Source organism: Juglans regia, chromosome 6 (genome assembly GCF_001411555.2).
Source record: "Juglans regia cultivar Chandler chromosome 6, Walnut 2.0, whole genome shotgun sequence".
Classification (NCBI taxonomy): domain Eukaryota; kingdom Viridiplantae; phylum Streptophyta; class Magnoliopsida; order Fagales; family Juglandaceae; genus Juglans; species Juglans regia.
The window spans coordinates 35,217-63,008 of NC_049906.1; the positions used below are offsets into that span (position 1 = coordinate 35,217).

Here is a 27,792-nt window from a genome sequence, read left to right on the forward strand (position 1 = left end):
GTTGAGTGAGATGAGTTCAATGGTGAACCTTGGATTGAGACGAGGCGAGACTACGATGGGATTGGTAGTCGGTGAGAGCGAGAGAAGAAAAAGCAGTAACAAGGACAAAATTGGCTTTTATTGACAAAATAAGGGACATATGTGAAAAAAATAATGGACAAAAAGTTACTTTTCATAATATTCGATCAAGGGCAAAATCGTAATAACAACCAACAGACATAAATAGAATAAAAGTGTTAAACAAAAATATTATTTATTCATATTCATATACCATAGCCATTTTTAATATATAAGAAAGATATAAGAGATATATATATTTATATTAAGATTATTATTACTTTTTATTTTTATTTTTATTTTTTAGGATTAATTTGAACACAAGTTAGTAAAATTTTTAAAGAAATGAACAATTACTGGGTTAGAGGAGGGACACAACAACGACCCAAAATAAAACAATTCGTGAAAGCGCCTCTTCTCTTTCATTCTTCCCTTTCTTTCTTGCTGGTGGGGTGGCCTTCTGGTTGGTTCTAACTTCTGTCAATGCGGTGTGGGTGTTGGTGTTGTTGGCAGCAAACAAAGCTCATACCGTAATTCCTACTTTTGTATGTCCTATCTAAACAGCTTCTCTCTAACTAGTGTAGCAGCAGTATGCATGAGTACCGAACTTATCTTTGTGAAAACATTTACGATGTTCACTCTCTCACATACCTCCTCCTGGCCGCCCTTTTTTCCCTTTTAGGGTGAAGAAAGCGGATCAAGAAGAAGGAGAAGAAGAAGGCAGGCAGTTTAAAGGGTTTGCATTGTTGGGAGCTCGAAGAAACCTCAGCTGCTCGTTTTAAAATGTAAGGTGACTTCAATCTCTCAAAAGATCCTATCGAGTTCATCCACCAACTTCTTCCAGTCAGTCGCATTCTTTTTTGGGTTTTTGTTTTTTTCGTTTGGTTTCCTTTTTTAGTGATTCGTGAAATTAATTATGCAAATGGAGTCATTGAAAGGCTGGAGATTTGGCGCCGGTATTCGAGATCTGGGGCTGTTCAATGAGATCTTTTTACGCTGATTCATTCCGCATCAGCATCGGATTTGTTCATTTGAATGTCTGCTTCGGAGAGCTCCTATTGCCTCTATTCATTTTGCGATTACCATCGCTAGGGTTTCTCTCTATCTAATGCCAAAATGACTACCAAACGCGCCTACAAGCTACGTATCCTTTACTTCCTCCAGCTCCAACTACATTTTGGGTTTCTAATCGTTATCGTTGTTATAGAAGGTTTCGCTATGTCCCGTGTACTTGTTGTTAAAATGTTGTTAACCGATCATAATATATATATAGGGTTTCGCTATGGTCATGAAAAATGCCCGTACATTTCGTTGATTTGGTGTCGATTGGGGTGCAGATCTCTTATTTCTTTGTTTTTGCTTTTCTAATGACGTTTTAATACCTATGCGTAGTTGCTTTCTCAAGTTTGGTCAGCCTTAACAGCTCTTCTGAAACAGAGGAATTTGTAGCACATTCTTCCAGTGTGAATTGCCTCAAGATTGGCAGGAAGTCGTCTAGGGTTCTAGTCACAGGAGGAGAGGATCACAAGGTCAATCTTTGGGCTATTGGCAAGCCTAACGCCATCCTGGTTCGTTCTCTCTCTTTTTTCTTTCCTTACCCTTTATCACTTTATCCATTATTTCTTTCCGTTATTTTCAAACTATCATTTCCAGCAGTTAGTACTTTTTGAGTTGCCCCTTTTACTTGAATATGTTTGGCTGGAATGTTGAGGCATCTTTAATTTCTAGTTTTCATGTATAGTCTGATTTTCCTATAACTTATTCAAAAAATCCTTCTATTTCTAATTTCACATTGTATTTGAACATATTTCTGTGTGCGTCCATCACTCAAATGCTTTGACTTGTTCCTTTTTTACATTAATTTTATGCCCAGCAATTTAGAATTGTTAGTTGCTGCTGATCTGCCTCAATTTCCATATCAATGACTGAATAGTGACTTATAACACCCCAACCATCTGTAGTTATGTCTTCTAATGGCTACCCCATGTGACCTCATTGTTAAAGTTTATAAGTTCAGGCTAAAGCCATTTGGGATGGGGTCATTGAGAAGATTGAGAGTAGGTTGACAGTGTGGAAAATGATGCATTTATCGAAAGGGGGTATAATCACTTTAATCAAGAGTACTCTCTCTAATCTTCCCACTTATTCTCAATCCTAGTTTCCTTTGCCGGCAGGGGGTGGCCATGCGAATTGAGAAGTTATTTCGAGCTTTTTGTGGGGTGGAATTAGGGAGGAGGCCAAGTTCCATTTGGTCAGATGGAACAAAGTTTGCTCTCCAATTTCTAATGGTGGATTAGGGGTTTGTAATTTGAGGATGTTTAACAAAGCTCTTATTGGGAATTGGTTGTTTGTGGAGGGGTACCACCTGGTAAGGGACTTCTTTTGGAGGGAGGTTATTGACTTCAAATACGATAGTTCTTGGGGGGTGGGTGTGGGTTGGTGCTCTAAGGAGTTGAGAGGCACGTATGGAGTGGGTTTATGGAAAAATGTTTGGAAGGGCTGGTAGAGTTTTGCTAGTCATATATGTTTTGCGGTGGGAGAGGGATCCAGAATCAGATTTTGGCATGATACATGGTGTGGTGACCTTGCTCTCAAGACAGCGTTCCCTTCCCTTTATCGTATAGCTTTTGATCAGGAGGCCTTGGTGTTGGACCTTTTGGTCAACACCAATGGTTCTTATTAGTGGAACATTCGCTTTACTAGAGATGCCCAGGATTGGGAAACTGGTGCTTTTTAGGAGCTTTTCAGTTCCTTGTATGCTGTGAGTATTGGCTGTTTTGAGATGGCTAGGATGCTTTGGAAGCCTAATGGGAGCAAGAAGTTCACTATTCGATCTATTTATAGGGTCGACTTCTCAGAGGCATCCTTCTTTTCCATGGAAATGTGTTTGGAAGTGTAAGGTGCTTCCAAAGTTGCTTTCGTTATTCGAACTGCCTCTCTAGGTAAAATCTTGACTATGGAAAATCTGAGAAAGTGTGGTCATATTATCGTGGATTGGTGCTACATGTGTAAGAAGAGTGGTGAATCCGTGGATCATTTTTTGTTGCATTGTGAGGTGGCTAGGGCGCTTTGGGATGAGATTCTCAATATATTGGGTATCACATGGGTGATGTCAGGGAGGGTGGTGGATCTCCTAGCGTGTTAGAATGGTTGTCAAAGTTGTCCCCTAGTGGCTGCAGTTTGGAGAATGATTGCTTTGTATCTCGTGTGGTGTATTTGGCTGGAAAGGAATGATAGATGCTTTGAAAATGAGTAGCGCACTTTGGAGGAACTTCGGAGGCTTTTAGTGCACACTTTATTGCTTTGGTTTTCTGCTATTGTACTCGATGGAACTAGTGCTTATGATTTTCTTGTTTCTTTTTCTGGTTCATAGAATGTAGTAAGTGTTTTATTTTGTATACTCCTTGAGTACTTGTGCAATGCCTTTTTCATTCTCTTTAATAAAGTTATTTTTACCTATAAAAAAAATGTTAACAAAACTTTAGTTTTGATTTTACTAACAGTAAGGTGCATTGAATAAAAGACCTTTTGATCAGTTTACCATTTCGGACTTAGATCATTGTGTTTACAATCTAATATTTTGCCTTTACCAGAGTTTGTCTGGACATACAAGTGGAATTGATTCGGTAAGCTTTGATTCTTCAGAGGTGCTAGTTGCTGCAGGAGCTGCAAGTGGTACAATCAAGCTTTGGGATTTAGAGGAGGCAAAGAGTATGCTTCTTATATCTATATCTGATTTTCTTTAGCCCTATACAAGAATTTTCAATGAAATCCGTTGTATTATCTGAATGCCTTCATTATATCGATGTTATATTATCGTTGAAATTTGATTTTATATGCAGTTGTTCGCACACTGACTGGTCACAGATCTAATTGCATATCTGTCGACTTCCATCCCTTTGGGGAGTTCTTTGCGTCTGGCTCTTTGGATACGAATCTTAAGATATGGGATATCCGAAAGAAGGGGTGTATCCACACGTACAAGGGCCACACTCGAGGGGTGAATGCAATCAGATTTACTCCAGATGGCCGTTGGGTTGTATCTGGTGGAGAAGACAACACTGTGAAGGTTAGAACTGCTTTACTCTTAGTTCAAGGTTTTTTGAGGAATTTAGCTAGCACAGAGAAATACAAGTTATTTATGTCTTTGAGAATGGAAAGAAAAGTCCCCTCCCCCTAGTATGATCTATAGAGACACATGTAAAGAAACTTATTTGAACGCTTTCTTCAAGTGGGTGCACATTGTTTGTGCTCGCATGTGTCAATTGGGGGATAGGGCACGAGACAATGGTTGAGGCCTTATAATTTTCTTCAAATGGTAGTCTTCATAGAGTTTTGCTCTTTTAGTTTTTCATGCTAGTTGGATTATCCTTTTTTATACATTCTGTATACCAGGGTTGCCCCTCTCATGCTTTTAAAATGATTATAAATCATTTAATGCACCCTGATTTGGTGATCTGTGAGAGGACATTTTTTGGAGTCTTGCACGTGTTGACACTTCAGCTGAGGTTGTTTCATGCAGGAACTCGTGTTTTTATGGTTCTTGTCAATATTGGCCTCCTTGTTATAGCCAACTTTTTATTAATTTCAAGAAGTGGTTCTTTGCCAGTAATTGGGTAGTTATAGATATGCAAATCTAATCTACCTAGGCATACAATGGGATCTGACCTGGCTAAATTTAGTGCATTGAGCTGTATGATGTCATTGTGTTTGCTGCATAGATGAAGACAAATACTTAAAAAAACATATATACTTTTGTAAATAACTGTTAATTTATAATTATGATTTTCTCAATGGACTTTATGTTGTGCACTTTTCTTAATAGTTGTGGGATCTGACTGCTGGGAAGCTGTTGCATGATTTCAAGTTTCATGAGGGCCAGGTTCAGTGCATAGACTTTCATCCGCATGAGTTTTTGCTGGCAACAGGTTAGAAATGAACCGAATGGACTATAATTCTATAGAACCCATTTACTTATAAAAAATAAAAAAAAAATCTATAGAACCCATTCAAGATGCTTCTTCCTCTGACAATAAACATACGAGAATAATTTACAATCATGATCTCAACAATAAGATCTCCAAAACCTTGATTTCCTGCATATAAGTTTCTTGTAATAATAGCAACAAAATATATAAATCAAACAAAAAGAAGATGTCATCAAAAGCATGGGTTGGTATATGAAACTTTGCTTGGAGTCTTAGGGGATGTTTGGCAAAGATGAGCATTCTCAAAATTCTCAAAACTTCTCATAATTTCATTCACAAACATCACTCAAACATAAAGCAGTTTACAATTTCAACTTTTCAACTTTTTCATATGATCATTACCAAGCTCAAGTTATTTGTCCCATGCTTAAAATTTGGAATTGTTGAATGGCTTGTATGTTTATTTTTTCCATGCTTGGGGGAATTTCAACTAGATGTCCCAGCCTTGTTTCTAGCCGATATCTGGTGCTATTAAATGATTTTGTTGTATTTGGGTGGTACTTTTTTTTCTTCATTCTTAGGTACTTTGTGCGCCTAAAGGCACATCCTTAGCTCATAATGATTAAGGAATTACCCATTCATTTATAAAGCAAAATTCTACTTTATTGCATTTGGGTGCATGACCCTCTTGAATCAAAATACACTTTTACAGCTTGCTTTTCTTATATCTATTTTTCCCCTTGCCCAGGTTCAGCAGATAGGAGTGTTAAATTTTGGGACCTTGAAACCTTTGAGCTAATTGGTTCGGCTGGACCTGAGGTATTTTTGTGTTTTGTGTTACTAACGCCCATACTATTGAAGGACCAAATTGCCTGTGTTAACCTTTTTGTTATTCTCCATATGAGGTAATTTATCCGTATGATTTGTTCAATGCCATTGCAGACAACAGGAGTCCGCTGTTTGACTTTTAATCCTGATGGTAGGACCCTACTATGTGGGTTGCATGAAAGTTTGAAGGTGAGTTCTTGTAATGGTTTGGATGTTTTCAAAGGTGACATATAAAGCTAATGATTCTTGAGTTATTTTTTTTATTGCTACTTCATAGGTTTTCACGTGGGAACCAATAAGATGTCATGACGCCGTAGATGTGGGATGGTCCAGACTGTCAGATCTCAATGTTCATGATGGAAAACTTCTTGGCTGCTCATACAACCAGAGTTGCGTTGGAGTATGGGTTGTAGACATCTCGGTATTACTTCGATTACTTTCATTTCTTCCTATTAATGGGTCTTTTCTTTTCTTTTTGTGCTGTATGTGTTAGATCTGAATTTTGAACTGATGAATTGCTTGCAACTTCTTACCTTTTGAGCAGCGCATAGAACCATATGCAGTTAGTAATGTTTCCAGATTAAATGGCCATTCAGAATCTAAATCTTCTTCAAGTGGGAATCTGTCAGTACCAAATGAGAACACTGCTAAAGGTAGTGGGGGCCGGCTATCCATTTCACAAAATTCAGATCCTTCAGTGAAGGAAATAAAATCTCTAGGAAGGTTATCAGTTTCTCAAAATGCAGACCCTATTAAGGAGCCAAAAGTTTTGGCACGTATGTAACAATTTTTTTGGGTTTTTGCCTTCTTAATGCTTGCCTGTTATTATTTTGGTTGAATACTGCCCTTTGCTTTACTCTGTAATTTTTAATTTGTAAATTGTATACTTGGTATAAAAATTCTAATTATCTCCAGTTTTCTCATTCCTGATTCTTCGATGTGGTTGAAGCCCCAGGAAGTGTACCTGCTACTCCTCAGAGGATCGGTTTGAATGCTACTCCAAAAACAATTCCTGCTAGTTCTGTGGCAGTTCCTAGTGGAACAGCTCCGAAGAGGAATTCCACAAAGGTGCCGTCAACAGCCAGTGTTCCAGTTATTAACAAATTGGATGTGATACCTGTAATCGTCCCCAGAACCAATATGAGGTCAGAGCAAGCAGCTGAGTCCAGAAGGGAAGTTTCTGTAGCTGGAAGAGCAATGCCATTCACTTTCCAGTCAAAGGCTTCTGACTTCCGAAAGTTCCCTAACATGAGAGATGAAGTGGATAAACTAATTGTCTCTGTTGCGCCTGAATTCTCAGGTTCTAAAGCTGTTGAATTGGGAAATGGTGCAGATAGGAATATATTTCATGCAGTTAAAAGTTCGATTCAAGGAATATCTGCTGCTGAAAAGAGCCTGAAGGATGACAGATTTGTTGGATCTGGAAAGCAGGAAGTAAACTCAATGACGGAGACAGTTGCTAGCTATCAGCATGAAAATTGTGTGTATTTAAATCTCTATAATTCAACTTGTTTAATTTTTATATCATTTCTTGCTGCTTGCTTATTAAGAATAATCAATTTTGTATCATTTCTATCAAAATGCTTTTTATGTGACAAGACCTGATAGTTACCATGAGGTTTTGAGTCCTCATGGTAACATCTCATTTCTGGTCAGATATGTGCATCTAGAGGACAGAGGCATGAAACTACAAAAACCTGATTGTAAATGTAGCTGACAATCCCTTGTCAGTTGTCCCTTAATTAATGGGCCTTTATCAGGCTTATGTGAAAGCAAAGCAGATGGAGTTTTTGAGCATCTTTAAAGGAATTGATTTTGAAACTGCTTGGACTAAAGTCCAGTAATTTTCAAGTTCCAGCTAGAATGATGAAGGAAAACTTAACGTTAGAAATGAAATTGCATCTCTGCATTCACGAATGGTAGATTAAGGACATTTGATTGTTTGACCATTAATTGCAGTCCTGGCGCAGGCTGTTTGGTAGTTTTGGTGTTGCTTTTCTGCTGCCTAGGTCTTTGGTTTGTTGGAATGAGGGGTGACCCTCTTAAAGCATGGATTTTGGATTTTGTCTTAACATTTACATCTGTCACTTGTGGCTTGAATTGTACTTTTTTTTCTTAAACTTCATTTTTGTTTTTTGCCTCAGATGATGCATGTGGGCATAAGGTGAAGAAAGATGCATGTTCAATTGAAAGTGAAAGAGGAGGTAAACATTTTACTTGCAGTTGATTTTCATGAGTGAATGGGGTTGTATGAAGTATCACTCATGGTATTTTCTGCAAAATATCCAGGTAGAACGCGATCACTTGTTGTGAATTGGGAGAAAAGAGAAAGATCTCCGACTTATGAGGGACCCACTTCCTGTATTCCCCTTGGCACTGTCTCTGCAGCAAAAATGCTCCCTTTTAATGCAGTATGAGCGTGTTTCAATTGTTGTATACCTTTTCATTTGATCTATCCATATTGTACATTATCCTTCTATGTTTGAATAGTGTGACAATTCTCATATGACAGTTTTACTGAGTACATACTACATTATTGGGAATTTTTTATGAATGCCATTTTAATAGGGGGGGAAGACAAGTCTTGGTTTTCATTTTCTTTGCTATTATAATTTATCATTCTGTTAATATCAGGGAGACTATAACTACTTGGAGATGTGCTCTTACCTAAAAAATCATGCCAATCCTTTAAGCTCAGTATAGAATTTAAGGGAGTCAACATCTTTCAATTCTTCTTATGGTTGGATTTGGAATTTCAACTTCTCACGTAATCACTAGAATTTAATTGTGTCAGCATTTTTCAATTCATATTTTCGCTGGATCTCAAACATTGACGTTGTGTTCCAGTTTGAAGATCAGTGTACTGCATGTCACCATCAAAGGCCTGAATATGCTTCTTTCTTTACGACGATCATGATAGTGTATGGTGTTTTTTCTGTTATGATAAATATTATTTAGGAACATAAAAGGATAAAAGAAAATAATCGGAATTCAAAATTTCTATCATTCATTTCCCTCCAAATATACCACCCTAGACAGATATGAGCCATCCTCCATGCTGATGCCAATTTGAGGGCTGTAATATGACCCTCTCCATTTTACAAAGAGGTCTACTATCCTTCTAGGCATAACTCAAGCCAATCTAACTCTACCAAGGAAGATGTTCCACAAGGCCCTGACAACCTCACAATGGAGTAAAAGGTGGTCTACAGATATTTTGCTCTTACTACACATACAACATTAATCTGCCATAATGGTATCACTTTTCCTTCGATTATCCATGGTGAAGACTTTTCCTAAGCAAGCATTACAAGAGAAAAAGGCTGCTCGTAGAGGTGTTTGATTCCATTAATACTCTTCCAATGAAAGAGTTGCTATTCTGAGGTAAAGCCAAATAGAAATATAATGGCATATAAGTTAAGAGACAGGTAGGAGAACTTGTACCTGTACAAGTTGTCCTTCATTATCACCAATCTGTTCATATTGCTTAAAGCTCAATAAGGGATTTGTAGCATGTTACTTCATCTGACCTTGTAGATTAAAGAGTTTTTATTGTTATGGTTGTATTTGGTGTGTCATTTTGCTAAAATGCAATCTTATTTTTTGTTACAGTTTAAACAAAGAGGATATCTTCCATCTTCTGAGAAAGAAATGGTGTCTGCTAGTGATGACGATGGTATTGCAGATGTAATGGAACAACATGATCAGTTTGTCAGCTCTATGCAGTCTCGTTCAGCCAAGTTACAGGTGATTTACCTTTAGTTATGCTCATGTTTTGTTCGATGCCTTTATTATTTCTCCTTTATCTTTTTATTCTTCTTTTTTCTCAATGGTAAGCAAAATTTTATTGATCATGAGAATGGGCAACAACCCAAGTATACAAAAGCATCACCTATGCATGCTAGTTTTGTGATACAAGAAATTCATGAAAGTTACTTATAAAAAAAGAAAAAGAAAAAAGAAATTCATGAAAGTTCACATTAAAATCAATTAGAATCTACCAATGGAGTAAAGTATTGGAAAAGAAATATCTAAGCTGATCCATGGACCACTCTCGATTTCGAAGCTTCTTTCATTTCTCTCCCTCCAAATACATCACCGTAAATATATTGGACCATCTTTGTAGTCTGAAAATTACCTTGAAGGCCTCTTCAAGAAGCTTAGAGATCAATCACCCTTCTCGGCATCACCCAAGCTAGTCCCACTCGAGCAAAGAATCCATTTCACATGGTCATGACAATCCCACAATGAAGTAATAGATGATCAACATACTCCCATTTTTTTTTGCACATATAACACCAATCTATGACAACGACTGTTTCCTTAAGTTGTCTAGTGTGTAGGATCTTTCCCAAGGAGTCTTTAGAGTATAAAGTATGCTGTTTTTGTTTCTTTTAGTTATTGGAGACTATTTAAGGTCTATATAGCAACAATTTGGATAGTATCAGGGGACATTGTTGGAATTGAAACTGCTGGATTTAATTTGAAATGAAGGTTATGCCAAAGGGTTCAGTATATAATTATCCCTTGTGTTATTAATGAAAAGCGTAGTGGAAGCCAAAAAGGTGATCTCAGATATCAAACAAAGGAGAGAAATTTGAAGGGAAGGAGACTCATTTGAGGGGGAGAGAAGGAGGGGAAAAGAAAAGGCTAAACTCAGAATGGTCTAGTATTTCCAGATCACATCCATGGGGGCCGGTGTGCATGCAAGTGTTCCTAATCTTAGGTTTTGCATGTATGCCTCATACAATTTGTAATTATAAATTGATTGTGGTTTAGGCTTTCAATTCTTCCCAATATTCAAGATTGTGCAAGAATAGGAGACATTGGTGACGGACCTAATGGAGATGTCGGGTGGCTCAATTCAATGGAATGTGAACTTTATCAAGGTGACCCATGATTGGGAAGTTGGCAGTTTCTCTGATTTTTTCAGCCTCTTTTACTCCATGAGCTTGAGAAGGGACTGATAAGATGTGGTGGGTACCTGCTAGAAAGGTACATTTCATGTTTGTTCCTACTATAAGACCTTACAAACCTGAGAACAATCATTTTCCTTGGAAAAGCACTTGGAGAAATAAGGAGCCTCAAAAGGCGGTATTTTTCACTTGGACACCATTGGAAAAGATCTTGACTATGGACAACCTACGGAAACGTTGGATGATTGTTGTTGACTGGTGTTGTATGTGCAGAAAGAATGTTGAAGCTGTGGATCATCTGCTACTCCACTGTGAGATTCTTAAGGCGTTATAGGACGATGTCTTTAGAAGATTGGAGCTAGCCTGGGATATGCCTGCTAATGTGGTTGAGCTTCTGGCCAGCTGGAAGAATACTGGTGGTATTCCACAAATGACAGCTTTGTGGACGATGGTTCCTATCTTTATTTTATGGTGCATATGGAAGGAACGAAATGATCAAAATTTTGAAGATAGGGAATGCTCACTGGAGGAGATTAGATTGTTCTTTGTTAATACTTTATTCCTATGGGCTACAGCTGTTGACTTCAATGGGCTAGATTCTTGTGATTTTCTTGTTTCTATTTCTTCCTCTTAACTAGGTGTTACCGCTTGTGTACTCCCTGTGTGCTTGGGTTATGCCTATTCTTATTAATATAATCTTCTACTTATCAAAAAAGCATTTCTTCCAATATTAAGATAATTTCTCATATAAGTGTCTGCATCTTTTGCTTTTTTGTTGCAAAGCACATAAATAACTCTTCTAAACACTTGAACAACATGGGTATGAATTAAAAGTCTTAATGTAGGAGTGAACAGTATATTCTTTGCTTCTCTTCGTCTGGTTACGAGTTTTCCTTTACTAAAGTTATTGCCCAATTCAATTATTGGATATGTCATAGATTTGGATTATGGTCATCTAGTTTACTAACATAAATAATTTACTGAAACTGTGTCTAATTATTTGCAGGTTGTTTATAGATATTGGGAAAGGAGTGATGTCAAGGGTGTTGTTGGTGCAATGGCGAAAATGGCTGATCATGCTGTAAGTATATTGTAATGCCTTGGAATTTTTTTTCCCATTTGTTATGTATCTGAAAAGCTCTTGTTTTATGACTATATGCTGTTGATTGTAGGTTGTTGCCGATGTAATGAGCATCATGACTGAGAAAATTGACATTGTTACATTGGATATTTGCACTTGTCTTCTGCCACTTCTCATATTACTTCTTGAAAGTGACATGGATAGGTAAGAGTTTTTTTTTTAATATCCGGTTTGTTTCTCTGGTTAGTCAATACCACTGCTGGGTTTTTGTCCCACTGATGCTGAAAATAATTTTATTTCTCTATAGAAGATCCAGTTGTCTTCACGACACAGTGAGGTGTCCAATTTATAGTTGATTTTTTTCCTTGTCACTATTTGGTTGGGGTATTCACCATGTATAATCAGGAGATACCTCTTTTGATCATTTATAAAGTTTTACCCATAAAAAAATCTATTGGTTGTAGAAAACCATTCTTTTTGCTTCTCGTTTAGAAAGATATATAACCACTCTTCCTGTAAACCTGGCGTGCTAATGCAAGAATTCAATAATTGCAATTTATAGGAACTAATGTAACTGTGTTCAAGACCTTTTAATGTGTTCCCAAGCCATAAAATCTGGTGACTCCTATTAATGTATGTCCAAAGATGGAATGGGACCGTGGTGTGATGGTACCTATGGCATCTTTTTTTTTTTCCCCCTTACCAAATGTGTGGTGTATAGATGATGAGTAGGAAGAATTCCTTTAGTTTAGCAAGGATAAAACAAAAAATAAAATATAAATAAATAAATAAATAAAAATCAAGTATGGTGTAGGGATGATGAGGAGAAGTGCTCAGAAAAATTCTACTCATATCACTTTGCCACACACCACAAATGATTATTTATTTATTTATTTATTTTTCCCTTATCAAATGTGTGGTGTATAGATGATGAGTAGGAAGAATTCATTTAGTTTAGCAAGAATACAACAAAAAAATTAAAAAATATATAAAAAATCAAGTGTGGTGTGTGGTGTAGGGATGATGAGTAGAAGGGCTTTAAACATAAAATTTTCTAGGCAACCCCTAGGGGTATACTAATAAAATTTCCCAAAGTGTTAAGAGCCTTTGGTCTTGGTGGTATGCTCCTTCCAGGTCTAACGTTCAAACCCTTGGGTGCAAATAATTTCTATGGGTCATTGAACTAGGTACTAGTTTGTTGATGGGTTTGTGTCGGAAGATACATATTGAGAAGAAGCTCTTTGAGCTTAAAAAAGAAAATGCCCAGTGGTGGGGGATCACAGAGAGCAGTCATAGGGTCACTAAGTTCATTTCCATGGATGTTGCTGCTATGGAATGGTTGGCATCTGCAGTGGGAGCTTGTGGAGTGTACGTTGGTTCTTCTGATTTTATTAAACTCGAAGGAAGGGGAATCAAGTGTTGGTGGTTCAAAGATGTCACAATAGTTATGGTAGGTTTGTGTCTTTGTCGGAGTTTGGACAAGAAAGAATGTGTGGCTTCATCACTGTTCCAGAAGGGTCAAAGGGCGAGGGGTGGAGGAGGTTTGAAGGATTGCTGAGAGTGGCCGTTTATTCTTCCTTTGTTTCGAGTGTAAAATATAGAGTACCCGAGAAGGTTGCATCACAGTCTTGTGTTGAAGAGGGATGGAAGGGGACCTTTGTAGAGGTTTTGAAGAAGCCGCCGCCAGGTATCGAGGGCAGTAGGGAGGTTCGTGGGAAGATCTTGCATTCAAGAGAGCAGTCGATGCAGGAGTTTGTTCATATTCTCAAGGGTGACGGTCTGAATTTTAACGAAGGCACGTCAAGGGTTGGGAAGGATTTCTCGCTGAAGGCCATGCATGATGTGTTATTGGATATGAAATTTAATGTGGATCTCATGTTCAAATGGGTTAAGTTTGGGTTGGGCCCTGTGGGCTCTGAAGGTAAAAATGGAATGGATATGCAACAGGGTATTATGAAGGGTGGGCAGGCTTCTGGTATGGGTCATAAGAGGGATGTAAGTTTGAAGGGTAAAAATAAATGAATGGGTCGGGCCTGGTTAAAAGCCTGAAACGGGTATGGAAGGCTAAGACTTGTATCGGTGTATTGGGAGTCTTGAGTGCGGTATCCTCTTCTAGCACAACGGCACCTCTACTTGATCCGATGATCTTGGAGGTTGCATAGACTACTTTGCTAGTCACTGGCGACTCCTCTGGTGGTGTGTCAGAAATGGTTCTGTCACCAGAGGTGGAAGAGGGCGAATTAGTGGTGCGGGATGCTGAAAAGGAGGTGGTGTGTGAAGGTGATTTTAATCCGTTCGTGTCTTTGGCTCCTCTAGTTAATGGAGTGCATTTGTTGGACTCGGTTCCTTTGTTATTAAAGCCTATTTATCCAGTTGAAAATCTTTTGCATCTTGAGATGAATGATAGCTCGTTATTGGCTTTTTCTAGAGATTTACAGTAGGAGTCTTCTTCTGGAGGGGATTTGGTTGAGCCCAATTACAGTTGGAATTATATGAGGGGGAAAGCTTTGATGAGGATGTGGGTAGCCTGACTCCTATACGTACCCTCCCGCCCCATGCTTCAACCAGAAATGCCTCGGATTGGGTCTTTAAAAAGGTTGAAGATTTATAGGCATGTGTGGGGATATCGTGCGTAGGATTTGAAGAGCAATTTAAGGCTCTTCTTGTTGCTATCGAAGTTGGTCGCTCATCGGCCTTGAAGTTAGCCTCTAAGAAGGAAAGGGAGTTAAGAAGATTAGAATGTTCTATTAATTATGATACAAAGGAGGGCAGTATTGGGAGGGACAGATTGAAAGGGAGGGAGTCTCTTTTTTTCTCATGAAGCCTGAGATTCTCTCTTGGAATGTGAGGGGGATTAATGATGTGAACAAGCGTCTTCGTATTAGGTCTCTTCTTCGTAATTGGAAGATTGATATCGTTTGTTTTCGAGAAATGAAGATGGGTTTTATTGATAGAAGTATTATTCATAGCTTGTGGGGGTGTGCTTTTGTGGGTTGGGTGTATTTGGCTTCTTTGGGAGCTTTAGGAGGTGTTCTTTTGATGTGGGATAATAAAGTGGTGGCGTTAGTGGAGGAGAGTATTGGGCATTTTATTGTAGCATGTTCTTTTAAAAATATTGAGGATGGGTGGAAGTGGGCTTTTGCAGGAGTTTATGGGCCAAACTTGGAAAGGGATAGACATTTATTGTTGGAGAAATTGGTGGGTTTGTATTATTTTTGGGAATTGCCTTGGTGTATGTGCAGGGATTTCAACATTATTTAGTTCCCTAGTGAGCGTTCAGGAGAAATTTATATGTCCTTGGCTACAGAGGAATTTTCGGAGTTTATCTTTGATTTGAATCTTTTGGATCTTCCCCTTATAGGGGGAGCATTCACTTTGTCCAGTGGTAGGAGCTGGTTGAGACTCGATAGATTACTTGTATCTCCATCTTGGGAGAACTCATTTTCCTGAGCTATATCAGAAGAGAATGCCTCAAGTTTGTTCAGATCACTTCCCTATTTTGTTAGATTGTGGTGGTTTACATGGAGGTCGGTGGTATTTTAAGTTTGAAAACATGTGGCTTGGAGCTGATGGGTTTGTGGATAGGGTAAGGAGTTGGTGGACTTCTTATCAATGTATAGGAACGCCTAGTTTTATACTTGCTGGAAAACTCAAGGCACTGAAGAAGAATTTAAAGAAGTAGAAAGCTGAAGTATTTGGGAATATTGATAATCAGAAAAATTCCCTTTTGGAGGAGTTGCATGCGTTGGAGGTTGGGGAGGAGAATGAGGTTATGAATAAGGTGGCATTGTTGAGGAAAAAAGAAGTGATGATTGAGCTTGAGAGGATTTTATTGATGGAGGAGATATCTTGGAGGCAAAAGTCGAGGGCCCTATGGTTGAAAGAGGGTGACAAATGTACTAAATTTTTTCACCGATTGGCTAACTCACATAGGCGTTGAAACGGCATCGAGCTGCTTCATTATGATAACAGTGTGCTTTCATCCCCTTCTGTGATTCAGGATCATATTGTGCAGTTTTATGAAGTTCTTTTAACTGAAACAGCTGAATGGAGGCCCAAGCTTGTTGGGTTGGTTTTTGATACATTGGATCATTTTTCTGCGAGCTGGTTGGAGAGACCATTTGAGGATAATGAGGTTTATCAGGTGGTTTGTGGAATGATTAAAGATAAAGCCCTAGGCCCGGATGGTTTTTCTATGCCATTTTTCCAGCTTGTTGGGATGTTATGAAAGAAGATGTGATGCGGGTTCTTCAGGAATTTTATTCTTATCACAAGTTTGAGAAGTCTCTTAATACCACATTTATTTCTCTCATTCCTAAGATAGTTGGGGCTTCTGAGTTGAAGGATTTTCACCCTATTTGCCTTGTAAGTGGGGTTTATAAGATAATCTCAAAGGTATTTGCTAACTATATGAAAATTATTTCTAAACCCCAAAATGCTTATGTTCGGGGTAGACAAATACTTGATTCTATGTTGATTGCTAATGAATGTCTTGATAGTTGTTTGACGAAGGTGTTCCTAGTGTTATTTGTAAGCTGGATATGGAAAAGGTATATGATCATGTGAATTGAGACTTTCTTTTCTATATGTTTGGGAGATGTGGATTTGGGGAGAGGTGGTGTTCATGAATTAAACGTTTTGTTTCTACTGCTTGGTTTTCAGTGTTAGTTAATGGAAATCCTTGTGGGTTTTTTTCATAGCTCACGCGGTTTAAGACAAGGGGATCCATTATCCCCTTTCCTCTTTGTCATTATCATGGAGGCTTTGGGTCGAATGGTGGAGGCTGTTGTTTTTTTTTTTTTTTTTTGGGGGGGGGGGGGGTGGTTTGGTTTTTTGGTGGTAAATGCTAATGATGGTTTTATCACTCTGTCTCATCTTCTTTTTGCAAATGATACACTTATTTTTTGTGGTGCTGATCGTGGGCAGATTCAAGCCTTAAGGGCTGTATTATTATGTTTTGAAGTTGTATCAAGCCTTAAGGTGAATTTGGGTAAGTCGGAGTTGATTCGGTGGGGGAGATGTGGAATTCGCAGACCTATTGGGTTGTAAAGTTGCTTTTTTACCTATGAAATATCTTGGCCTTCCATTGGAGGCATCTTTTTAGGCTAAGTCCATATGGGATGGGGTAGTTGAGAAGAATGAGAAAAGGCTGGTGGGTTGGAAGCGATTATATCTTCCTAAAGGGGGTAGAATTACTCTTATTAAAACTACTCTTTCCAATCTCCCAACTTATTATCTATCCTTATTTCCATTGCTTGTAGGGGTGGTAAATCGGATTGAAAGATTATTTCGTACTTTTCCGTGGGGTGGAATGGGTGAGGAGACTAAGGTTGTGTTTGGTTGTTGAACCAAATTCAACTCATCTCAAACCAATCATTGATGGGACCCACTATTTTTTCAACTTCCCATATAAAAGTTAAACCCATCTCAATCTCTTCATACATTTCAACCTAAAAAGTTAAACTCATCTCAATAAAAAACAAATAAACTCATCTCAATGGGACCCATAAAATACTACTATTCACAACTCAACTGAATTCAATCCATCTCAATATCCAAACGTAGCCTAAAATCCACCTTGTTAGTTGGAATAGAGTTTGTGCTCCTATTTCAAACGAAGGTTTGGGGGTTTGAAATTTGAGAAGTTTCAACAAGGCTTGCTGGGGAATGGTTGTGGAGGTATCAATTGGAAGAGGGTCATTGTGGAGGGAGGTTATAGATCGGAAATATAGGAGTGATCGGGAGGGTTGGTGTTCTAAAGAGGCAGGGGGGCTTATGGTGTGAGTCTTTGGAAATTTATTAGGAAGGGTTGGGAGATTTTTGCTAATCATATAAATTTTGTTGTTGGTGAGGGTTCAAGGATTCGTTTTTGGCTTAATGTGTGGTGATCGGGCTCTTTCTAGTATGTTTCCGGTTATTTTTCGTTTGGCAGCCAATCGGAATGCTACTGTTGCTGATTTGTTAAACCGTTGCAATGGAACATTGCAGTGGGATGTTTGTTTAACTAGAGCTGTACAAGACTGGGAAATTGATGAGGTCTCTGATTTTTTGAGCTTCTTACACTCACTGAGAGTTGGTGGTAATGAGAGGGATAGAATGATATGGAAGCATACGGGCAGTAAAAATTTTTCGGTACGGTCTTACTGTAAGGCGTTGACTGTTCAGCATTGTTCTCCTTTTCCTTGGAAGAGTATTTGGAGGTCACATGTGTCTTCCAAAGTCACTTTTTTCATATGGACAGCATCACTCGGGAATATTCTGACGATTGATAACTTGAGAAAGGGTGGTCTTGTTGTTATGGAGTGGTGTTTCATGTGTAAGAAATATGGACAATCTGTGGATCATTTACTTCTGCACTGCGAGGTGGCAAAGGCATTGTGGGATGGTGTTTTCAATAGAGTTGGGATGGCTTGGGTAATGCCTATGAAAGTAGTGGATTTACTTGCGGTTGGATTGGATTGCAAAGTTCTCCGCAAGTGGCTGCTGTGTGGAAGATGGTTCATTTGTGTCTCATGTGGTGTATTTGGTGGGAAATGAACGAGAGATGTTTTAATAATGAGTGCACTATGGAGAAAATCTGGAAAATCTGTGTTTTCTTTATTTCAATGGTTTTCAACTATAGTGCTTAATGGAGATTCAGCTCATGATTTTCTGTTTTCGTGTCCTTTATAGAATGTAATTTGGTGTTTTCTTTTGTATACTTCCTGTATGCATAGGCTGCATCTATTTCATTCAATGAATAAAATTGTTTCTTATAAAAAAAAAAAAATGGGCCATTGAGCTAGGAGAATTTTCTCTTGAATTATTTGAGGTGCACTTGAATTAGTTTCCCCAGGATTAGTCGGGACTTTGTTCTTGGACATCCGGTGCCAATTAAAAAAAAAACAAAAAAAAATCTCCAGGCTTTACTGTTGTTGCCTTTAGGCTCTGCATTTTTACCAAATTTCATGCTTTTATTCTCAACCTTTAAACGTGATATAATGATGTTTAGTTTAGTTACGTTAATGATTTAGCCGTTGAGTTTCCTGTATTTGACGGTCTGAACATAATTAGGCATCTAAGCATCTCTTTGGACATGTTGCTTAAGCTCGTCAGAATATTTGGTTCAGTCATTTATTCCACGTTGTCAGCATCGTCATCAGTTGGTGTGGATATTGAGGCAGAGCAAAGGTGTGTTTGGCTTCATATTCTTTTTCTCTTTTTCAATTATGCAACATCAATATATTATGCATTGTCACTTGCTATTGGATTGGTATCATAGGCTGGAGCGTTGCAACCTATGCTTTATAGAGCTTGAAAAAGTCAAACGCTGCCTACCTGCCCTTGCTAGGTGCGCATTCTAATTTTATTTGGCTGGCTTGAGTCCTTGACTCCGCTTTTCATCATTATATACTTATACCCAATATTCTATTTTCCTTTTCTTTCGTCTTTTACCCATAGAAGAGGTGGATCAGTTGCAAAGTCTGCACAGGAGTTAAATCTAGCTCTCCAGGAAGTTTCACAAACGAAGTAATAGCGTGGAAGTGCATTTTTTTCTGGCTTCACTTGAATTTTTTCTTGTTGCTTTGAGGGAGTTCCTTCTTCTTGAAGACTTGAGTGCCTCCCGTTGCAACCCCTAATAGTTTGAGGCTGTCATGTCTAGCCCAGATTTGCTCTGCTCTACATGTACATTCATGTTAATGGGAGGCATTAACAAATTGCTAATTCTGCTACATCAGTTGCCCCGGAAGGCTATTGCATATGCAGCCCTACCTGTTGCTTGTTGCACCATTGGCAATGGTGGAGGCGAATATGTTTGGTGAAGATGGCCACTAGTTTTCACACTCTAACCCAATATCTCATCGAATTGTAACTTTTGGGCTACATGATTCTGATTTAGTTTTTGAATTATGCTCCTTGTGTAAAAAGATTGGCGGTGCTATTACTCTGCAGTGAGTTGTGCACTTCAATAGTGAATTGGCTTGATGTATTTTCTAGTTTTAAAAAAATATCTCATTTGGTAAACTAGATTTTCATTCTTGCTTAGACGAGAGTGGGATCCCATCACCACCTTCCTTGGAAGGCAGGGGTCAGACAAGGTAAATTGATTGCGAATCCCATTCCGGTTTGCGAATGTGGAAGGGTGACGATGCCGGTGAACTTCCTACCGTCCTGTGTCTCCACCTTCCTAGATCGGCTTACTCTTCTAGATTAGGCAAAACTGTGGAAGCCAGAAGGTGGATCAGAAAAAGATTGACGTATGGTGTTGACCTTTGAATATGTAGGGTACCAGAATGATTGTGATGGAAATTGTATAGATGAAAATCACAAAGTAACAGTATTTGCAATTTTGCAATTCGAGGAGCCAATATCCGTCCAAACACTCGGAAACCTTTAAGCTGAATAGTCACCATGTTTTCATTCGTATGAAGCTTAAGCTAAATACAAAATAAAATAATTGCATTACATTACATAACTTCCATCCACTTAGCAACTAATGCAGTAATTCTTAACCCACTAATTCTGAAACACATGGCCCAAGTTACATGGACTATATATTAAAAGAATTAGTCAACGATACAATGAGAGTATCATTTGAATATTATAAAGAATAAAAATTTCTATATTCAATATGGGATCCCGTATACTATCACTTATCAGAATGATGTATCACAATATATATCTTTAAACATAAGTTACCGTTTGGCTGGCAAACTATTTACTAGGGGTGCTTACCCCCACCCCTTCCCTAGATGCGCCGCTACCCACCCCTACTATTTAGCGAAAGCTTATCTTTTTTTTTTTTGGAAGCATTTTACAAACAAGATCAGCTTGTTTAATATACAAAATGACGACTTTCAAATAAAAATTGATTGAGAAGTAAGTTAGTCGAGCTCGTTTAAGAAAAACCCAAAATGAGGCTTATATTTGAATTCATCAATTAACTTTAAGTCGAGCTTTATAGGGAGCAAGCCAAGCTTATTCATAGACCGGTCCACAATACAAACTCTCTTTTGAATTATTTTCATATTATATTTTTCAACTTCTTCCTTCTCTGATATGGTCAAATGTTTAATATATTTTCATACCTTCTCAAATTCTTGCTCGATCCCATTGCTTAACTTCTATCTACATTATGTATGCAAAACGTACTAATATTTAACTTCCATTATAGACGACGGCAAAACTTCCATCCTATGGCTGCTCGAAGCCTCGATGCGCATATTTGTCATTATAGCTAAACTCATTGTATGTCCAATCTGAACGCATCCGTAAAAAGTTTTGGTGTTTTATAGAAAGATGAAGTTAGAATGCTTCAAGTTGCATATGTTACGATCCAATTCATTTCCACGATCGAATGAGATCTAAAGTTAAAAACGGAAGACTTCATTCAGTAATTCCACAATCACCCTAAATTTGTTGTTTGACGGTATATTTTGTACAAATGAGTGGGATGTGTTGAGTATCTCATGAATTTGCACGTATGGAGTAAGCGTGGAATAAGTGCGTGGCAATCATACATTTCATTTGAAATAACTGATATAAAACTACAATATTAGATTTTAACATGATGGTATCAAAACTTGTGGTATACCTAACATCACTATTTACTAAAAATATAGTGCATGTCTCTCTGAGTTCGTTAATTCTAAGAATAACTATGGTGATTGAAAGTATTTCATCTCTTCAAGCTAATATTCTGTTTTGTTGGTAATTAGGTCTGCCAAGCACCATAGCATGGGAGGAAGACGATAAGTTTCAATGCATGAACTCTAGGGGAAAGAAATATGGACAATGCTGCACATTCCTGGTTGAAGTAGCTAGGATTCCAGCACAATTCTTCATCTCTCGTGCATAATTATGTGAGCCTTTGTAGATCTGAAGTCGCTGTTAGACCAAACTTGAACCTTGGCCATGATGCGAGTAACATACGTTAGTGAAGATAAGATGGCCCATATACTATGTTTCGTCCATTGCTTTTGTGTTTTGTGCTCTCAGCGACTACTTTTATTTTACTTTTTCAGATTTCGCGTATGCTTGAGGAGCGCATGGTCTCCTCTTTTATGCCAAATTCTAGTGACTCGTTCATGAACATGCATCAGCTGTAGCAGTCGAGTTCTCTCAATGTCCAACATCACAACTATTTTTTTTTTTTTTCTCAACAAGTAGTCTACATTAGAAACTTAGAAATAGCAAGTACAACTGGTCCAGAACATCACAACTAATTTATTGCTTCATAATCTAGTTTATTTTTCCTGTCATGTCAGAACCAAGACAAATTTTTGCAATACATCTTATTTATCTTGTTTTAATTTTCAATATAACAATGTAAAAATTTTAACCCATTTATAAAATACGGTTGATAACATAAATGCTAGAATTACCGCATGATTCCATGAAGAGCGTTTCGTTAGTTTCTTTTAACTACCATGAAATGTCATCGCTTCCTGCTTTCACCTCCCATTTCAGATCAACTGCATGTCTATTAAGATCCAAAAGTTCCCAATGGCTAGAGGGGAAGAAATTACTATATATACACTGCCAAATTACATGAAGCATACATAAAAATATTCCAATTCAAACAAATTTCAGATCTTAAAGTACTTGTATCCATACTCAGGGTTTGTCATCCCCTCTTCCCAGTCACCCATGCAGCGACTGCCAAAAACCATCTGTTGAATGCCTAAATAACTGCATAAAGAAAAGAACAGAAGCGAATAATTAGTCAGGACTTAACAAGTGAACACGGATGATACAGAGATAGTCCAAACATCTATCCACTGCAAATATTGTCAGTCTTTCCTATTGTGTTTCTTTTGGTCATTCTGACTTACTCTGAACTCAAGACCGTCAAGCAGTTGAGGAGTACATCAATGGCAAAATAGTCAGAAGTACCAAGGTCTACCCTGTTAATATATCTGAGTTAGTAGATCACTTCCATGGACAAGGGTAAAAGGGCAAAATGCTATATGATACTAAATAGAAAAGGAACAGAGTCCTCGGTCATACCAAACACGACCCCAGTTATCCTGAAACTCAACATCACTGATATCGTGAAATGAAGATGGCATCACATCGAACCCTTTCTTTGAATCATAGAGGGGATTATACTCCATTGATGAATTTGCCAGCTGCCATCAATTTGACTAAACGTTTCAATCATTCTATAAACAGCAATGGCTAAAATTAAAAGCATTAGCTAAGCATGAGTTAATGATGATGTGAAGCACAACAGTTGAATTACTTTATTAGGAGGCAAGGATAACAGCATAAATAAGCCCCAATCAGTCTGAATCAGTTGAATGACTTTAATTTAGGAGACCAGTAAAAGTTGTCAGGTTGCATTAACAGCATGAATATTAACAAGTTTATTATCCTATTACCTATGTTTTTTTTTAAGTCACACTAGATTGCAATTAGGGACAGGCTCCAAGATCAGATTTTGGAAGGATGCTTGGTGTAGTAACAGTGTTCTACAAGATCTGTTTCCGTCTCTTTTCTTGATTGCAAGTACCAAAGATGCCACAGTGGCGGAGGTTATGGAAGTCTCAGGTGGAAACATTCATTGGAACATCAATTTCAACCGAGCGGCACAAGACTGGGAGATGGAGAGTTTTGTTGATTTTTATAGCCTCCTTTATTCTGTTCGTCCAAACATCCAGCAGGAAGATGGGTTGTGGTGGTGTCCTGCAAGGAAAGGGGTGTTTTCTGTTCGCTTTTTCTATAAGGTTCTCACACAAGTTCCAGAGATACAGTTTCCCTGGAAAAGGCTTTAGCGTCATAAGGCTCCTCCCAAAGCCTCTTTCTTTGTGTGGGCAGCGTCGCTGGGTAAGATTCTCACCACGGATAATCTAAGAAAGAGGAAGATAATTATTGCAGACTGGTGTTGTATGTGTAAAAGCGGGGGTGAGTCGGTAAATCATTTACTTTTACACTGTGAGATCGCTAGGACACTTTGGGACGAGGTGTTTAAAAAAATGGAGTTAATGTGGGTTATGCCAGAAACAGTTCTAGAGGTATTGGCTTGCTGGGCTTCGATTCGTGGGGTGAGACAGATCAAAGCAGTTTGGAAGATGATCCCTATCTGTATTATGTAGTGTCTATGGCAGAAGCGCAATGAGAGGACATTTGAGGACAAAGAGAGATCTTTGGAGGAGCTAAAACTGTTTTTCTTTAGGACTCTTTGTACTTGGGCCATTGCTATAGACTTTAATGGCATGGACCTTCATGTTTTCCTAGTTTCTAATGTGCCTACATAATTAGGGCATTTTCTCTGTATTTGTCATTTGGTAATTTAATAAATTCTTGTTTTACTTATCAAAAAAAAAAAAAAAAATTTAAATGCTTTCCGATTACCCATCGTTGAGAAGGCACTAGTTTCTTTCCCAATCTCTCTCTCGGAGCCTCATCAATACCACCAGGCCACCACGCCATCGTTGACGGCTCGACACCCCACGTTACACAGGTATGTCTTCTCCTTTCTGTCTTTCACTGGCTTTAGGGTTGATTTGGATTTGGATCTTTGGGTTTCAAGTCTTCGATTTGGTTGGAGTCTAGTTGTTTTGTCTTTCCTTTTTCCCCCTTGATTTGGTTGTTTGGGTGTATGATGGATTTGGGTTTCAAATCCTCAATCTTTGCTGGGAAAAAAAATTGCTAATTGTTTGAAAAAATTTTCTCCCCATTTCAAATTTTGGCTTGAACAAAATTCTCTGCATGCCTGCCCGCCCTTTGGGAGAGTGCAAGCAAATTCCAGTGGGGAGCTTTAAAAAAAAAAAGATAAGTAATTATCCATATAGTGTAAAACATTCCAAATGGTTCTTGATCGATTTATTTTTCAATTGAATTTCTGTTCACTACTCGTTCTTGAGTGCAGGATTTTTCAGCAAACATGTCCAAAATTCTATTGTTTCAGTACGCAATAAATATTCATGACACTTTACCAACTTATCCACAAACGGCAAATCAGCAACTAGGTCATAAATTTAAAGTTTCTGGCCAAAGGTGTGAGCTAGGTGATCCCATTTATAATGAACAAGAAAATAAAATTTCACGGGCACCTATATACATATTATACAAACATCAATGAAAAAAAAATGAACCATATATCTTGGCAATATGCGGACTATCAGACCACACAAGCATATCGACAACCACAAAGTGAGAAAATAGCAAGTTGAAAGGAAAGGAAATGCACAGAACTATGGTTGCACCTGCAGATTAGCAGAATTGAAAGCACCCAAGCGACCCATAACATACCATGATTGAATGACCTGCATATTTTTACTTAACTAAATAAGTGCGTGAAGGATTTGTCAAACATTTACACTGAAGAAATAACGAGAAGAAAGCAGAATATTAAATCTTTTTCAACATCTAAATGATCATAATTTCTATCAAATTCAGTCAGAATAGAAAGAACCTGGTGAGAATGTTTCACTTGATATACTTACACTACCGATAAGGTCAACATCTCGATCAGAAGGTGGTCCATACAATTCAAACCATATGAAAGAATCAAGAGGATTGAAGCTGTCAACCACCGACATCAAAAAAAGAAAGAAAAAATAATAAATAAAAGCAAAACATAAATTATATCAGGTGTCACACAAACAAAATTTGTTTTATATAGCCAACAAAGATCCAGGAAAAGTAAAATTAACTGAACTGTAAACATCATCTATGCTTATCGTTTTACTGAATGAAATTTCTGTGGGACCATGTTCATCTTGATAAGTGTCTAACTAGGATCGAGAAATGCTTAGTAGCAGATGTAAGCAAGAACAACCACCCCAGCACATGTATAGAGAAATTGCAAATTCAAAGCATATATGCAAAGAAGATAACATGACAGTTAAGTTTCTAATCAGGAGAATGTATTAAACACCTTGAAGGAATCTCAAAAAATGTGATTTTAACCACAGTTTTTCTCCGCCATAAGTGAGGGTCCTTAATAAAATTACGGGTTATCATCCTCTTTTAAAAACAATTTCAAGATGTGTTCCAACCAAATAAATCTTCTATTATTTCCTTCCCTTTAGATGCTCAAGAGCTCCAATTATACAACTAAAATTTTATATTGTGATAAGCATCACCTCTCATAGAGGAGGAATGGAAGAAAAAGGGGGCAACCAAAAAGAAGAAGGCCAAAAAATTACGGAAGATGTCGAGTTGTTATCATCCTTTTTTTCCCTACAATCCCAGCAACCCACTAATTACTGGGATTGTAGGGAAAAAAAAACCTTACTTCACTCTTTCATTATCCACATTTGCTTTTAACATACTTAATTAGATACAAAAAGGTGAACGAGTATTGTTCAATTTAAGTAGATTACTCTCTAAAGCTGACTTTGAAGGCAAGGATGGAACCCGTTTTTGATTTGTGAAAGTCTCGACCCTTCGTCCGAACTCTTTCTTCAACCTGTAACATATCAGCAACATAAATAAAATATTCTATCCTCAGAGCTTAATTCAAGTCCTGGGTGTGCATAACCTCAAATGAAAGGAGGAAACAATAGCCTTAGAAAAAGGAAACAGCAATTTATTCAACATTAAAATAAGTAGGAAGATGAAGGTGGACACATCATCTACGGCAGTCATAGGTTCCTTTAAGCATGGTCACTAGGCCAACAATACCTAACATCCGATCATAAAATAAAAAAACGAAGCAAAATAACAAGCTGGCCATACAATGTAAATCTATATTGTAAGAAAGTGCATATAAATCAAATCGAGACGTTTCCACTCCTGCTCCCGCAATCAAAGAAGTTTCAAAGATTCCAGGATATCAAGTGAAAGTGAACAGTCCCGAGAAAATCTTCTAGAAAGTGCTATCAAACAAGATTAGCTTCAATTAACTTAATTCAGAGAGTGATAAGCATCATTTGGTGGGTGGTGAGGTTCAACCAGTGCAGCGAATAAGGAGGGGCTTACAGTTTCACCACATATATGTGACATAAAAAGCCAAAGCCATCTCTAGAAATTTAAAAAGGGAGTTAAGGATGGTAATGAATGAGCTTGGTTTCAAACCATTAGAGCTATGAGATAGCCCATAGGATAATAGTATTAAGAAAAACAAAAATCAACTTCGATAATATGAACAAAGAATGGAAAAGAATTGATGGATACAAAAAGATGAAGAAGTTTTAGTCTACGAAAGGAAAGAGAGAAGGAAAGACAGAAAAACCCGTTTGCGCATGAGGTCGGGGTTGCCGATGCTATCGCCGAGAACGGCACGGAGCTCAGCATCTTCTTTGCAGGCGTCTTCCAGGACTCTGGCATTCAGTCAAAAGGTTGTTTGTTAATTGAATTAATCGAGAGAGAGAGAGAGAGAGAGAGAGAGATTGATCACTTGGCCCAGGATGGATAGTTGTGAAGGCGTTCGTATTGGCGCTTCCTCTTCTCTTCCCGAATCTTGAGCAATCTGCGGCCTCTGGCGGTGGTTCCAGTCATTACTCTTTCGTCGCCACTGGTCATGTTATTTCTGCTGCCTGTTCCTTGTCTTAAGAGGAATTTGTCGGACTCATTATCGGAAAGCGTAGCAGCACAAACTAACCGAGGCATTTGCTTCTTCTTCCCATTCTCCTTACCATTATTAATATCAAGAGTGGGAGAGAATGAATTTGGAGGTAGTCTTAGTTTCGACAAGGGATAAAAGGAAGACCACATAACAACACAGTTTTCGCTATTTGCCGTCATTCTGCCATACATTTCCTCTCTTCCTTAATCAAATCCCTTCTTCTCAATACTCCTCTCAGTCTCGAACAAAAAAAAACCTCTACTTTATGGACTGCCGTTGTGGCCTTTGGGCAAACGACCTCGGTCCTGCTAAGCCCGACTTGGCTTCCAATATTCTTCTTCTCAAACCCAACCCCAAAATCCCAAACTTTCCGCCAACGGGCACCACCTTTCATTCCATCTCCAAGCTCCTCATTCGCTCAATTTTTTCGTCATTTACACAAATCAGTTTCTGGGAATGGTAGTGCCTGAATTGGGTTATCTATTA

At 38.1% G+C, this 27,792-nt stretch overlaps 2 protein-coding genes across 8 annotated transcripts; one reads left to right on the top strand and one right to left on the bottom strand.

Moving 5' to 3' along the window:
* Nucleotides 1-455: 455 nt before the first annotated feature.
* LOC109019309 (katanin p80 WD40 repeat-containing subunit B1 homolog) lies at nt 456-19,825 on the top strand. 7 transcript variants are annotated; one of them, XM_019001611.2, is made up of 20 exons: nt 456-602; nt 740-847; nt 986-1,201; nt 1,495-1,625; nt 3,651-3,768; nt 3,900-4,126; nt 4,883-4,985; nt 5,734-5,804; nt 5,928-6,002; nt 6,091-6,234; nt 6,358-6,589; nt 6,763-7,293; nt 7,958-8,017; nt 8,103-8,224; nt 9,426-9,560; nt 11,736-11,810; nt 11,902-12,014; nt 18,864-18,980; nt 19,072-19,140; nt 19,251-19,825. In XM_019001611.2, exons 3-20 carry the CDS (start codon nt 1,174-1,176, stop codon nt 19,321-19,323), a joined length of 2,424 nt encoding a protein of 807 aa, XP_018857156.1. In that variant the 5' UTR covers nt 456-602; nt 740-847; nt 986-1,173; the 3' UTR covers nt 19,324-19,825. The 7 variants fall into 7 exon arrangements, with proteins under 7 accessions (XP_018857156.1, XP_018857330.1, XP_018857461.1 ...); XM_019001785.2 differs by having other exon boundaries at nt 996-1,201; XM_019001916.2 differs by having other exon boundaries at nt 740-842; nt 956-1,201.
* Nucleotides 19,826-22,144: 2,319 nt separating this feature from the next.
* LOC109019862 lies at nt 22,145-27,792 on the bottom strand. Its single transcript, XM_019002270.2, has 8 exons — nt 27,139-27,792; nt 26,974-27,061; nt 26,123-26,208; nt 25,241-25,319; nt 25,001-25,060; nt 22,800-22,921; nt 22,625-22,696; nt 22,145-22,481 (listed from the first exon to the last, which is right to left on the bottom strand). The coding sequence occupies exons 1-8, from the start codon at nt 27,495-27,497 to the stop codon at nt 22,379-22,381; spliced, it is 969 nt and encodes a 322-aa protein (XP_018857815.1). The 5' UTR covers nt 27,498-27,792; the 3' UTR covers nt 22,145-22,378.